The 14111-nt window shown below is 50.5% G+C and overlaps 5 protein-coding genes across 5 annotated transcripts; 3 read left to right on the top strand and 2 right to left on the bottom strand.

Annotated features, from left to right (window-relative positions):
• Positions 1 to 64: 64 nt before the first annotated feature.
• JCM6883_006182 (uncharacterized protein) lies at positions 65 to 3228 on the top strand (the record flags this gene model as incomplete). Its single annotated transcript, XM_076632723.1, has 11 exons — positions 65 to 482; positions 559 to 639; positions 744 to 1248; positions 1320 to 1471; positions 1533 to 1615; positions 1679 to 1942; positions 2010 to 2184; positions 2262 to 2860; positions 2919 to 2987; positions 3061 to 3126; positions 3190 to 3228. 11 exons carry the CDS (start codon positions 65 to 67, stop codon positions 3226 to 3228), a joined length of 2451 nt encoding a protein of 816 aa, XP_076487350.1.
• A 481-nt stretch (positions 3229 to 3709) lies between these two features.
• JCM6883_006181 (uncharacterized protein) lies at positions 3710 to 5152 on the top strand (the record flags this gene model as incomplete). Its single annotated transcript, XM_076632722.1, has 2 exons — positions 3710 to 3810; positions 3922 to 5152. The coding sequence occupies 2 exons, from the start codon at positions 3710 to 3712 to the stop codon at positions 5150 to 5152; spliced, it is 1332 nt and encodes a 443-aa protein (XP_076487349.1).
• A 449-nt stretch (positions 5153 to 5601) lies between these two features.
• TAD3 (Tad3p) lies at positions 5602 to 7989 on the bottom strand (the record flags this gene model as incomplete). Its single annotated transcript, XM_076632721.1, has 5 exons — positions 5602 to 6069; positions 6137 to 6714; positions 6783 to 7178; positions 7246 to 7837; positions 7954 to 7989. 5 exons carry the CDS (start codon positions 7987 to 7989, stop codon positions 5602 to 5604), a joined length of 2070 nt encoding a protein of 689 aa, XP_076487348.1.
• Positions 7990 to 10827: 2838 nt separating this feature from the next.
• JCM6883_006179 (uncharacterized protein) lies at positions 10828 to 12075 on the top strand (the record flags this gene model as incomplete). Its single annotated transcript, XM_076632720.1, has 3 exons — positions 10828 to 10926; positions 10985 to 11871; positions 11931 to 12075. The coding sequence occupies 3 exons, from the start codon at positions 10828 to 10830 to the stop codon at positions 12073 to 12075; spliced, it is 1131 nt and encodes a 376-aa protein (XP_076487347.1).
• A 623-nt stretch (positions 12076 to 12698) lies between these two features.
• Positions 12699 to 14047, bottom strand: JCM6883_006178 (uncharacterized protein; the record flags this gene model as incomplete). The annotated part of the gene is made up of 3 exons (XM_076632719.1): positions 12699 to 13710; positions 13774 to 13883; positions 13955 to 14047. 3 exons carry the CDS (start codon positions 14045 to 14047, stop codon positions 12699 to 12701), a joined length of 1215 nt encoding a protein of 404 aa, XP_076487346.1.
• Between the last annotated feature and the right edge of the window lie 64 nt (positions 14048 to 14111).

The following is a 14111-nucleotide window of genomic DNA, read 5'->3' as shown; positions in this document are numbered from 1 at the left end:
CATTTTTCCGTTCCCGCGGTCACTCAACTCGTTCACATCTCCGACAACTGTCGACCAAGCGGAAATGCCTCGCAAGACTAAGTTCTCGAACGACTCTTCGGACGAGGAAGATGCCGACGTTGAACAGCAGCAAATTGATCAGAAACCTTCAACAACAGCGAATGGCTCGCCTCTCAAGCCTCTAGACGGTACAGCGACGAACGGTAATGCTACACCAAAGAAACGAACGGCTCCTCAAGTGAACGGTAATGGATCAGGAGCGACAGGATCGAACAAGAAACCTCGATTAGTTGGATTCACCGAATCAGACGAGGAAGACGCGAAATCAACAGGGGACAAAGACTCTTTGTTACATCTCGGAGGATTAGCGAGAACAGGGACAGGCCAAAAAAGACAATTGATGACGAATGAACAGAGGAAAAAGTTGAAAGAAGAGGTACAGAGGTTACTCCCTGGGAGGAAAGAACTACCTGTGTGGGAAGGTGAGTCTCTGTTACTACCGCTCTCGGTGAGGTAAAAGGGAGGGAGCTGATCGAGCTTGATTGAGACGATAATTAGGGAAAGAGGAGATTTTGAAACAGGTTCAAGAGAATGATACTGTCGTTGTGCTGGGAGAAACTGGTTCAGGAAAGACTACACGTGAGTGTCTAACGCTCTCGCTCTCTTGTGACGATGACGGGAAGAACTCCTCCCGATTTTTCGAAACTTACTGAAAATCTCTCTTCCATTCGCGGGGTTGACAGAGATTCCTCAATTCCTCATGCGATCCTCGGTCCCCTGTGAAGCACCTCGAATCGTCTGTACTCAACCTCGTCGAGTCGCCGCTACTTCACTCGCGTCTCGAGTTTCCGCCGAAGTTGGTTGTCCTCTCGGAACTCTCGTCGGTTACACCGTTCGATTCGACGATCGATCCTCGAACAAGACTCGACTCAAGTACGCTACCGATGGTGCTCTACTCGCCGAGATGTTGGGAGACAAGGATTTGGAGAATTACGATGTCGTCGTTTTGGATGAAGCGCACGAAAGAAGTTTGAGGACCGACATGTTGATGGGATTTTTGAAGGACATTCAAGCGAGGAGAAAGGAGAAAGTGAAAGAGTTTAGGAAATCAAAGGGGAAGGGGAAACAGGCAGAACAAGGAGAAGGGAAACTGGATAGAAAAGGAGCCGAGAGGGAACCGACAGAGTTGAAGATCGTCGTTATGAGTGCTACGATCGATGCGAAACGTTTCAGCGAATTCTTCGACAAGTGAGTCTCTGTTCTTCTCTCTCCTCGGCAAGCCAGCAGCGATCCTAAGTCATCTCTTCGTACCGTTCCAGCGCACCTGTTTTGTTCGTAAAGGGTCGGCAACACAAAGTCACTTTACACTATACGACGGAACCTCAGACCGACTACATCGACGCTGCGCTCAAAACTGTCTTCCAGATTCATACGAAGTACCCTCCAGGAGCGATTCTCGTCTTCTTACCAGGTTTGTCAATTTCGCTCTACTCCGAACGACGAATACTGATTGCATAGTCGGGTTGCAACAGGTCAAGACGAAATTGAATCCCTCGCCGCTTCGATCAAACAATTCCTCCCTGATTTACCGAAATCTTTCCCCAAAGCCGATTCCGTGAGTCCTTCCGTCTGTCACAGGCTCTAAGCTGTACTAAATCGACATTTGACATGTGCGCAGGTTGTCGTTACTCCCCTGTACGCCAAACTGCCAGCGGCCGAACAAGCTCTCGCGTTCCTCCCATCTCCTCCCAACACTCGCAAAATCATTCTCGCTACGAACGTCGCAGAAACGTCCGTCACTCTCCCCGGTGTGAAATACGTCGTCGATTGTGGAGTAGCGAAAGAGAAGAGGTATCATGCAGATGTAGGAATCGATAGTTTAACGATCGAAGGAATCAGTCAATCAAGTGCGAAACAAAGGGCTGGTCGTGCCGGTCGTGAGGTGAGTCCAAAATGTGATCTTCTCTCATCCCCGAAAACGAGACTGATCCAGCTCGAGTGTCTTTCAGTCGGACGGTCATTGTTTCAGATTATACACGGAACCGGATTTCTTATCGATGCCTCAACGGACTGAACCCGAGATCAAAAGGGTCAGTTTGACGTTCGCGTTGTTGCACTTGATGGCCGCTGGACAAGAGGATGTCTCGAAATTTCATTATATGGACAAACCGGATCGAGATGCTCGTGAGTTTCGAGTTTCCCTCGTCCCTCTCTATCTCCTTCTTTCAGTCAACAGAATTGATTCCTTTCGTCATGCTCAGTCATGTTCGCTCTCTTGACTCTGAACGGTTTAGGGGCGATCAACAAAAAAGGGAAAATCACTCCTCTCGGACTTCAAATGGCTCAACTCCCTCTCGATCCCGTCTACGCTCGAGTCCTCATCGCTTCTTTCACTGAAGGATGTCCGAACGAAGCGATCAACCTCGTAGCGCTCCTTGGATCGAAGGAACAAATCTTGGCCGTTTCGAGTGCGAATCGAGACGCCGCGAACGAAGCGAGGAGGAAATTCGTTCATCGATCAGGAGATCATCTCACTCTACTCAACATCCTGCAAGCGTTCGAAGAGTTGGAAGTGAACGAGAATGAAGAAGCTGGGAGGAGACAGAACGAGAGGAAACAGTGGTGTCGGGAGAATTTCATTAGTTTCAAAGCGATGTTGCAAGTGTTGGACGCGAGGAAACAGTTGAGGGAAAGGTGTGAGAGACTCAAGATTGGGGATTGGAGAGTGAGTTGTTTCGGAGGGGAAGATGGTCGAGTTGGAGAACACGAACCAGTTTTGAATTCGTTGGTTGGAGGGCTGTTCAGCAATACGGCGATCAGAAACGAGGACGGGACTTATCGACATAACATCACTCGACAAGTGAGTCTTTTCTTTCTTCTGCTGTCGTCGCTTACTGATTGAGCTTCTCGTACTTCAGCCGATTGCGATTCATCCGAGTTCTTCGATGCACAATCGAAAAGCTTCCGCGATCGTTTACGATGAACTAGTCAGCATCTTCTACTAGCTCTGTGGTCTCTTAGTTGAGTCACTGATTTGACCGTTCGTTTGTGCTTTATCAGGTCTTGACGACGAAAACCTACGCAAGAGGAGTTTCAGAAATTGATCCGAGATCGATTCGAAACAAAGTGGGTTCATCTTTCTCGGCTAAAAGGAGCTACGACATTGACTGTCTCTCGTGCTTGTAACAGGCTCCCGCTGTCTTTGCATCGGGTAAGGAAGAAAGATAGGGAGACGGAGAAAGTCCTTTTTCGTAGTTATTCTCTCTCTTACAGTACACTGCACAGACTTAGCATAGTTACCCCATCTCACTTATTTCGCTCGTTCTGAACGCTGATCAGGAGTGAGAGGATGTCCGCGGAGCGACGCTCAGGCCTCCTCTAACCCGAGAAATCGATCGAAAGTTGCTTTCCTCTTTCTTCTCTCCCTCGCGCTACTCGCGTCAAGTCTTCGCCCAAGTACGACTTCTATTGCTGCTTGTAGGTCATAGCCGCGACGCCTAACGACTACTGGTATCATCTTTCTTCGACCTCTTTCTCAAAGTTCTCAAATCTTGACTTACGCTCCCTTCTTAGCATTGCTCCACGACTTTAGGGAATCTCACGATCCATCAATCAAACGTGCGAGAGTCAACGAGTCCTACATTTGACTTTCCCGAGTCCGCCGCACCAATCTCAAGTTCTCGATTCGAGCTTTCTTCTCGTCGACCAGATGCAAGGACAGCCTGTCAGGGATCTAGAGATCGTAGGAGATGCTGGATCGAGTAAAGTGGAACCAAATGGAGTAGATGGGTGTCAGCAAACGTCGCAATTGTGAGTTTTTCTCGTCCGTGCGACTCTCGATGCATTCGTTGCTTCAGGATCGCTTCATGAAGACGGGGAGGAGATTTGTGACAGGACTGACGTCTCCACTTCGACTAGCAGCACGAGCGAAGTTCGACAATCCACTCTTACTCAAGACCAACAATCTTTGGTCGATTCTTCTCTCGAGCGGTCGAACCGACTTACCCCGTCCTCTTCCACCTCCTCTCAGCACGCGAACAATTCTTCGCAATCGCTTGATCTCGCCGGTACGAGCAAAACGAGATCAGGTCGACCTTTCTCGAATCTTCCAACTTCAGTTTCGTCTGCTTCGTGCTCAACTCGGCGCTCTCGTCCTCGTGGTCGACCGAGAAGTCGTACTACTACCGTGATTGAGCCTAGTGCTCGAGGTGAACGGGGGAAACAGATTCCGGATTCTGAAGACCCCGTAGTCGCTCGTCGAAGTTCGAAGTCAGGAGAAGGGGAGACGAAACGACGTTCTTCAGTCTCTTCTTCGAAGTTCTCTGATCCCAAATCTTTCTCGATTCCCTTCCTTCGATACACCCAAGACTCAGAAGAAACTTCGGACCTGCCACAAAGATCTTGGAAACGAAAAAGAACGAAAGCAGAAGCTGAACATGTCGACGACGAGGAATGGGACAAATGGAAAATCGTCGACATGGCTGAGGCATTCGAGTATGAAACGATCGAAGGGTTGAGTGGAAGAGGAGCGTTGAGGAAATGGGGTTGGTGGAAGGAAGAAGTTTCGAACGGGGAGGAGGAAACTCGAGGAGAAACCAAACCGGGAGACAGTGAGGAGAGCAACTCATGCGAGAGGGAAACGTTCGAAATCGGGAGCGAGAAGGGGTCGACGCTGGAGAGAAAGGAAGGAAAGGACGAGGAAGTCGCTGCAGTTCTCGTCGGTCTCATCGACTCACAACACTCATCTACGCGCAATCATCAACCTCTTCCGACTCCGACCTCGACCTCAACGGATCTTTGCAGCTCTTCCCGACAAATCACAGAAGAACCAAAACCGATGCACGAAGAAATTGGACCGAGCTCAAAGAAACTCCTAAGGGCCAACAGGGAGCAACGACGACACCCCTCGACTCTCGTCTCGAGGACCCGTTCATCGAATCGATTGACACTCAGACAGTCCACTCTTCCAGAGATCGACGAGGAGGAGTCACGAGAGGAACAAGATTCGTCCAAGAAGAAACGAAGCAGACGACAACGTTCAGCTTCGACCACTCCCGCAACGCCATCTCGAGCCGGATCGATCTCGAGCTGCACTTCGAGTGAATTCTTTTCAATCCTATGTCAACGAATCAAATCTGACCTCATCGCTTGATCACAATCTTTCGTCGCGATAGAAAACTCAAACGTCGATCCTTTTTCATCTACGTTCTTCAAGTCGACCTCAATCACTCCGAGCGTTTCTTCGAACATTCCTACTTCTCCCTTCGACCCCGACGGAACGTACAATTCCCTCAATCGTCCACATTCAAGTCTTGAGAATCACTCATCGGTGGAGGATGATGCGCTTCGAGCTCTCCTCTCTTTACTTGGCGGCGGCAGCAAACAGGGACACCGGAACGGCGATGACTGAGACGAGAACGAGACTGGAGAACAGTGAGCTTGACACGAGAAACGAAAACCGCGAAGGGAAACGGAAGGCGCAGATCATAGCTAGGCTGTCTCTCGTAATGACAGAACTTGCTGAGTCAGATGAAGAAGAAGAAAACAAGATGCAGATGCAAAGTGAATAATCTCATTCTTTCACGAGTGAGCGAGAAAACTCTACGGATCAATCCTAAGCTCTTCAATACCTTTCCCAATCTCTCGGTCCTCTCCCTCCTCTTCATTGGTCCACTCCCAAACCTCGTACCGATGATTCAATCCTCCATCCTCGTGAACTTTATACAAACTTCCACAACCTCCGCTTCCCGGGGCACTCTTGACGTAGTACAATTGCGAGATCCTCGAGTGTAGGAGACTCATCGCGCAGAGTAGACAGGGTTCGTGAGAGATGAAGACGGTCAATCCCGTGAGAACGTAGGGAGGTTGAAATGCTTCTGGAGATAATTTAGGTCGAGCGTTGTGCAGATCGAGCACGGAGACGGCGTCGATCGCGTTAGAGGCAGCGTGGGAGAGACAATTCGAAGTCGAAAGTCGGGTATCGAACGCTGTGACGAGAGTCGCGGGAGGTCGAAGAGAAGTGTGATAACTCGAAGACCAGGAATCCGTAACGTGACAAGCGATAGGATGCTACAGATAGACTCATCATGAGCAAGTATAACTCAATCTGTCGATAAAGAGAGGAAAAGGGACTCACTTCTCCACGTTGGCCCGCTTCTTTCGCTTTCGCCCAAACTTTTCTCGTTTCCCTCTCAATCCATTCCATTTTCGCTCGTTCCCATCCCTTCTTCTTCATCGTAGCTTTCGGTCCCTCTCGGATGTGAACGAGAGTGACTGGCCAAACATTGTTCCATTCTTCCGCTTGTTTCTCGGTGTGAGCCGCTTGAGCTGGGACATCGACCGAGTAGAGAGCTGGGATAGGATCAGGGTGAAGAGCTTGAGTGAGAGGCGAGGAAGCGAGGAGGTCGACGAGATCGGGAGGCGCAGAAGCGACGGGGAAGAGGAGGATCGAAACGGGAGTGTCGGCAGCGAGAGGTCCGGTTCTTTGTGGTTCCTCGGACGACTGATCTTCTGCGCCAACACCAGCGGTAGGGTCGGAGTCGGTAGAGAAAGAAGGTACGGGAGGTGGAAGAGTGGATTGATCTGAACTTGGTTGAATAGGTCGAACTCGTTTGAGATGTTGCAATTCGTTGAACTTTCGACTCGTGTGCTTGCGAACGAACTGGAAGATGATACCGGAATGACGAGCGGGTATATCGATTGCCCAGCACGACACTATCCGCGAGATGTTCGATTAAGTGATCAGACGCAGCAGAGCTGATAACAAACCCGAACAAACTCACTCGTAGTCAATTCGGCGTCTTCAGGATCAATAATTTCGGTGATCTTCCTGAACGGGAAACTCGGTTCGTCGAAGCCAATGACCTCCATATCGCGTTCTCTCAATTGCGCCTCCGTCAAGCGTTTAAATTCTTCTAGTCGGAGCGAATCTGATCCTTCGTTCTCTACGGGTTCCTCCTCCTCAAGTCCGGCGAGTCCTCCCCATCCATCATCTTCAACCGAACTTTCGAGTTCCGTAGTTGGAAGGGGATCTCCTTCGAATCGGACTGAATGACCGTAGAAGATGAAGAGTTCTTGTCCCTTCTTGATCGGCTTTGCGGCTCGATAATGGATCGTGTATTCGGACTGCTTGATCTCGTACGAAACGTTCGGCGAAGACGAGTGGTTGAACAGCGATCCTGTCGGGAGTGAGAATGGGGAAATTAGCGCAAAATCAGAGATTGCAAGATGTAAAGTATTGCTTACCGAGACCTAGTGCTACCGCCATGTCACCAGTCTTTCCCCACGTAAACACGTATCCTCTCAATTGACTCGCTTCGACCCCCTTCAATTCTCCCACCTCTTTCTCTGCCTTCGGATCGAATCCTCTGTACTCCTTCTCGCTCAATACGAGCACCGGACTAATCTCGATGACTTGTCTGGCTGGAATATCTTCCGATGCGAACACTCCCCTCCCTAAAGCGGGATCTTTCGTGAGGATTTCGACGGGAGCTCGAGTGAGGTGAGGAGTCAAGGGAGGGTAAGGTAATGAGGTCGACGCGGCTTCTGCATTTAAGGAGGTCTGTCCAGGAGGTGGAGGGTAGGAGTAGCTGAGACCGTTCGCTAGCTTCTGTTCCGCTTCAGGAGAGGTTGAATCGATTAAGGTTGAGGTCGATTTCGACAGTTGAGCTTCTTGACGTCTGGAGCTGTCCGCGGGCTCGCCGTGGCTCTCGATCACTCCGTTCGCTTTCGGGGGTCCATTCACGATATCCGTCGAGTCGTGCAGATCGAGTTTAGTCGCGAGTTTTGATGAGAGTTCTTGATCAGCCGTAATTGGGCTCGTGATGATGACGCCGGCCTGTCGAATACATCCAACGTATCAGCGACGCTCTGAATCGAAGTCTCGCGTGCACGGGTGGTCGCGGAAAGGAGCACGAGGTTTAAATGATGAAGATTGAAAAAGGAAGGACTAACAGTATGATCGTGCTCTGTGAGGCGTTCATGGTTCATATAATGTAGACAAGAAGTACTGAAGGCCTTTCAAGCAGGCGGTAAGTCGATAGTCGATGGCTGAGATCGCGGAGAGTTGAATGAGGGAGAAAGTTGCGAAACTCCCCTCAGTCAGTCATGCCTCGCTAGTGTATCGTAAGTTCGACCCTACGCAATCTCGACACGATCGCATATCGGCCAGTCCCCGCTCGGGAAATTGACTATTTCCACAATTGAGAGTTTCGCGAATGCAAACGAAGGATGCAATCGTATATACAACAACACGTCCGATTCCAGTACAGATCATGTGAGTATAAGGAAGGAAAGAGATAGTGACGAGCTACAAGGTCGAGGTTTTGCGAGACAGGCAGGAAGCGGGTCCATTCCTTCACGTTCCCTCGATTCCCTTTTCTTCTTCATCCAAAGCTTCCGCGGCGTGAAGGTCGTCTCTCCTTGTCGCTGACGAAGATCCTGACCCTTCGCTCCGATCTGCCGTCAAGACTGCGACGTTTGGTCGACCTCGAGCTCCCACCATCCCGGTTCCTTCTTGCGAAAATCGATTTCGAGAGGGAAAAGAGGTAGCAGGCGGCATTTTCAGTTCATGTATCGGAGTCGATGAATCCCGGTCGATGTGTAGCGATAGAGCGAGTCGAGAGGATAGGGTTGAAGAGATCGAGACAAGCGCTGGAATGCCAAAGGTCCGAATAGCCGGATTCGATTCTATGCGAGTCAACCATCTCTTTGTTAGCAGTCTCAGTGAAGCCACATTAGGGGAGAGAGGACATACGTATCCAGAATCCAACGTTCATGAGGTTGAAGGCTGAAATCACGACGAAATACTGAACCCCATCTCGCACGAATCGTTTGAAGACCAAGATTCGGCGCGAGTGAAGAAGGATAGGGAAATGGAGGAGAAAGCTTACGTCGTAATTGCGCACCAACAGCGACCATGAACGCAAGCTGTGTACCGAGTAAGAAGCAGAGACTAATGTAGAGGGGAGACAAAGCGACACCTCGCTCGTCAGGATCGTCAAGGCTTGTTTTGAGAAAAGTAAAAATCGACTGACCCGATAATCACTCGTCGACTATTCTCGTAAAGCCCGATTACGCGAAGAGCCAGTAGAACATCTGATATACTACGACGGAGAATGGGTTGACGTCAGTGCAAGCACCCAGGACAGACCAGTGGATGAACGAACAAAACGATACAGATCAAGCCGAGCGTTTGGACCCAATAAAGTCTCGAGCACATCTCTATCAACCCGACGGCAACGTATCAGCATCAAGTATTGAGTACATCGAGGAGAGGGCGCACCTTTCGAAACAGTAGAAAGCATCAAAGCGACACTTCCCGCCATTAATACTAACGAAATATAACGATTCGCAAGGTATAGGACCCGCATTGGCGTCATCCTCTTCGCCCTCCAAATATACTTGACCTCGGCAGGTAACAGGACCAACCAGTCCCAGATCATGATTGCCGTGAACGCAATCGTGAACCGTTTTTCGGCTTCCGTCTGGGTTTGGATCAGATTCCAGTCCATCTTTCTATTCGCTTCGCTTCAAGGTGTCTTGTAAGTTGTAGGGCGTGTCGTCTAGAAGGTCGCCGTGTTGATGTCGAGCTTGGTGCGGTCGAAAGAGATGAAGAGCGATTGTTGAACCATTCGATGGGGTGAAGAAGAGAAATCGACAGAACGAAGAGTGAAGATCCCGATCAGCGTGGAGAGAACGTCTGAAACACGCGCTGCTCATGGCAGGAAATCAAGAGCCCAGCAGTAGTGAAGCCGTTTCGAGAAAGAAAACGATCGCGCGATCAACTCCGACTCGGGAATTCGTCAAGTGCCGAGGTCGACTTCGTTCAGTGACGCCTTCGACCTATTCCTCACCTGCCCTGGCCTGACTGGCGAGCTGGTACCGACCCTGAATCGACATCACCAGAGCAACAAGAGCAAGAGCGATACAAACTTCGACTGATCCGGCAACTCGTCTCCTCCCAGACTTACCGACCGACGACCAGCAGGAGAACCTGAAGGAACAGAGGTCTAGTATCAGACACACGCTACTGGTGACCGACGGAACAACAGGAAGTGCTCTCTGACCTTCATCTGTCTTCTCCAGGGCCAACGTCAGTTCGCCTCATGGCAATTCAACGCATCCGACTTACGATTGCGGACCTCTTGATGATTAAGGAACCGAGTCTATATAAGAGGAAACCGAGATAAGTCGAGGTGGATGGTGATGATTGACCTCTGATTGGGAGTCGCTTCGGAAATTGGCTCAGGACTCTGGCTTGGGTGGAAAGATTGGGAACGTCGCGCAGATATGAGCTCTGAATGGCGCTATGGTTGGGAGTAGAGTAGAAGAACTGGGGGAAACGGAACAGATCTTCGCGGAAAGAACGGGGAATCCATGGGACTGGAAGGCATAGTTAGTAGTCGATCATGCGCGGGCATGCTTGGAGAGTAAGCTGGTATGGAGGTCGAGAAGAGGGTTTGTTCGAACCTGACGCCGTCGAAGTGGGTTACCCTCTCGCTCTCGGTTCTCTCTTTCTGGGTTGAACGGCTGCACGGAATTCGCTCTCTCCTAGTATACTTATCACAAGCAAGTATCTGCTCCGCTACGTTCTAACCCCTTTCCCTGGCGAAAACTCAAGCCCGCTTTGACCCTCTCGTCTCCTTTTCCTTTTTCACAACTCCGGTCCGTCTCCTCGGAGCTTCTGAAAACTTCAATTGTTCGCCTATTCATCGGACTCCCGCTGCGCAGCAAGACCGTTCAGCTTGTTTTGACGAACGTGTTCCTTCGTATGGACGCGAAGTTTTCTCCCCTTTTCTCTTTCAACCCCTTGTTCTCTCAACAGCAATGCCTTTGTTCGAATGGCACCATCGTCGTATGTCTTTGAGCTGCGCGGCTCCACCAGCAGTGGACGCTCAAAGGGAGAAAACGATTCCTTCTCTCGCCGTTAGTTTCCCTTCCTCCCGTCTCTCTCATCTCTCCGACTAACGCGTTTGTTCAATAGATTCACGTCGAGGACCACGATGCCATTCCTTTTCCTTCCGTCTCTGCTCCAGCTTCTCCTCGATTGAACAACCCTCTTCTCTCTCGAATTCGTCGCGTCGCTTCGTGTCTTTCCTTCTCTCGTTCTCGTTCTTCTTCCTCCTCGACGATTTCAGCGACTCCCATTACGCGTAAAAGAGAGACTTCATCGATCTCGACTTCGTTCCCTCGCCCGATTCCGCCTTCGAACTCGACGAAGAAACGAGGAGGATTGAAAAGCTGCATCTCGTATCCAGTCCTCAGGTCGGCGAGTTCTCCTATGTTACCTTATTCGTCAGAGTCGGAAGCGAGTTGGGGTATGAGGGACAGTTACATCGAGAAGAAGGAGAGGAAGGAGAGAGGAGGATCTGAATCGTCCAGTTTCGAGTTCGAAGATATCCTCGGTTCTTCCCTTTGTCCGCCGAACCTCTTCCCTCGAGACTCTCGATCCTCTAGCGGCTCTCTCAGGTCGTCGATGAGCAGTGAAGGGGAAGACGACAATGCTTCAGTTTCGCTCTCCCTCTTCGACGACGAAAGTCTTCTCTTCCGTTCTCCTCTCACTCAACCGACTTACTACCCTCATCAACCTCAAGTCGACGTCTCGTACTCGCGCTCTCCTTCTCGCTCTCAAAGTATCTCCTCGACTATCGAAGGAGGGATAGAAGAAGATTTGAACGGTTTCTCTTTCGTTCCAACTCCTTCTTCCTCGAGGATCGCCTCTCCGGTCGCTACTCCCGCTAGATCGATCATCTTCAAACTTGACGACACTGAAGAAGAGGAGGAGGAGGAACAAACTCCACCAGCTACTCCAAAATTGACTGGAAAAGTAATCGAAGCGAGTCCTTCCTCGTTCTTGGCTCTGCCTCCCGTGTGAGCCCTCATCTCTGTCATTCTCTCTAGTATCTCGCTAACCCTATGAGTGCGTGTAGTGACTCGATGTCGTTGTCGCAAGAGCTTCGTCGCGATTCAAACCTCTTCGAGAGGAATTCAGGTCAATGGCTCAGTCCAACTTCTTCCCCTCTCCCCGAAAGCCGCCGTTACTCGACCAGTCACATTTCTCCTGGCTCTTCGTGATCACGTCTGCACTTCTCGCAAAAACCTCTCGCTCCTCTAGAATCACGCCCCCAAACGAAAATGTACCTCAACTCTTTTCTCTCTCTGACGATTATTCACCCTCCTTCGCTTTTACTTCCTTCTACAACCTACTCGCTAGCTTTCTTCTATTCCCTCTCGCCGTTTCACTCACCGGATTTTGACGTCGTTTTCGATTTTTCTTCTGTCGATTTTGTTGTTGGATCTTTCTTCTGCTCGCAACCAAAATTACGTTCGTTCCCTCTGGGTTCTTGCCTGACCTGAGTCGATTATACAAGGCTGAGATCGTGACGCCACGAGTGAGTCGCCGAAGGAACTCTCGCGGCGATGAGTGAACAGAAAACCGAAAAGTACTGATTGCGAGTAAAAAGGAACGAGAGTAGAGGAAGAAACACCAAAAACGATCTGCGGAATATACACAACAGAAACAGGACACCCGGAAGGGAGAAAGGACAAAGAACCGAAACCAACCGAGAGACCGAGAAATACTTTTGAGAGGGGTTTTGGTGAGAGAGAGAGACGGAATTGATCTACCAGAGATCATTCTGCCAACAAACGGTAACCGTGTTTATTTCTCGGGAAGGACCGAGCGAGAATTCCCTTTTCTAAAAATTCATCGAATTCCCTCCCTGCGCTAGTTGTTGCTCCCCTCGAGCAATTACCCTCTTAGTCCAAGCCCTCACTTTCGATTCCCTAAGTCCGGCAATGATCTTTGGCCTCAATTTTTGTCCCGGTTCCTTCTCACTCTTCTTCCTCGCGGCTCGAACCCCTTCACTCGCCAAAGCGCAAAGAGCGATGCCACATCCTTCGACCTGTTGGAACAGTTCCCAGATCGCCTTGTCGTCGACGTCGAGATCAATCAGTTCTTGAGGGTTGGTACTCAACGGGATGTCGGCCGCGTCAAGGTTCGGAAGAATTTTGCGGAAAGATTCAGCGATCTCGAGGAGGAAGGATCCGAGGGGAGTAGCAGCGAGGGAAGCGTCGATCGAGGAGGAAGAACTGGTCGAAGGAGCGGGAGTGGGAGTATGGTTAGAGACGGATACGGGAGTTGGAGCGAGAGTGGTCGCAGGAGAAGAAGGGTTGTAGTAAGCCGACGAAGGAGGAGGACGTTGATGACTCGAAGACGATAAAGGAGGGGCAGCCGATACGTAGCCTGGAGGTGGAGGAGACGAGTCTCCGACGCGACGACGGGAGACAGGAGGACCTGGGAAATCGTCGCCTGCTTCACGTTTGATTCGTTCGGGGCCATTCGAACTCCTTCGATCTCCCCCCGACCAGGCTCCTCCTCCACCTCCATTGTAAGACACTGACGACATTGAAGTATCTTCAGGCATCGGAGTCGCTTCGGAAGCAAACCCTTTCGCTTCTCGAACTCGAACGAGCGGAGGGTTTTCGAGGGAAGCATCCATGGGGGAAAGGTTCGCGCGACGAGCGTTCTCTTCTGCGACATTCATGGGTTCGTAAGGGGCGTTGTGAGAGTGATCAGGAGCGAAGGGTTGCGGATCGGAGGGGAAGGAGCCGGAAATTCGAAATCCTTGTTTCCCAAAAATCGGCCCTTGATCTTTTTTGGGATCGTCGAAGACGTGACACAGTGCGGTAATTGAGAAACGGCACTCCCTAAGGGGGCGGACTACGAGTGAGCTGCACGCTCGAGCGAGTGCGAATAGAGGAGAAACGAACTGATGAGTTGCGCAACACAAAGTAGTGCTCGACAGAGGGTGATCGTTGCCGACCCTCACGTCGAACCCCCTCGTCCACTGATATGCACGATACATCCTGACGAAACTCGTCTGCATGATCAAATTCGATGAGCTGAACAACAGAAGAAAAGCACAGAGCAAGAGAAAGAGAGCTAACTCACCGACGTCGCATACTTTCCTTCCAAGCTCGGTTGCGGTCCATACACTTTGTCGAGAGAAAGTTTGGGTTTCTTGACCCGTTGAGTACTCGCCATGGTCGAACAGAGAGGTCGGAAGAGGAGGGAGAGATCAAGCGGTTCGAGTCCGTGAAAAGAGCGC

Source organism: Sporobolomyces salmoneus (assembly GCF_050403485.1).
Source record: "Sporobolomyces salmoneus JCM6883 DNA, S_salmoneus_JCM6883_v1_ctg29, whole genome shotgun sequence".
In the NCBI taxonomy this organism is placed as follows: domain Eukaryota; kingdom Fungi; phylum Basidiomycota; class Microbotryomycetes; order Sporidiobolales; family Sporidiobolaceae; genus Sporobolomyces; species Sporobolomyces salmoneus.
Note: the sequence above shows the minus strand (reverse complement) of the source record. Positions and strands in the feature narration are given on the sequence as shown.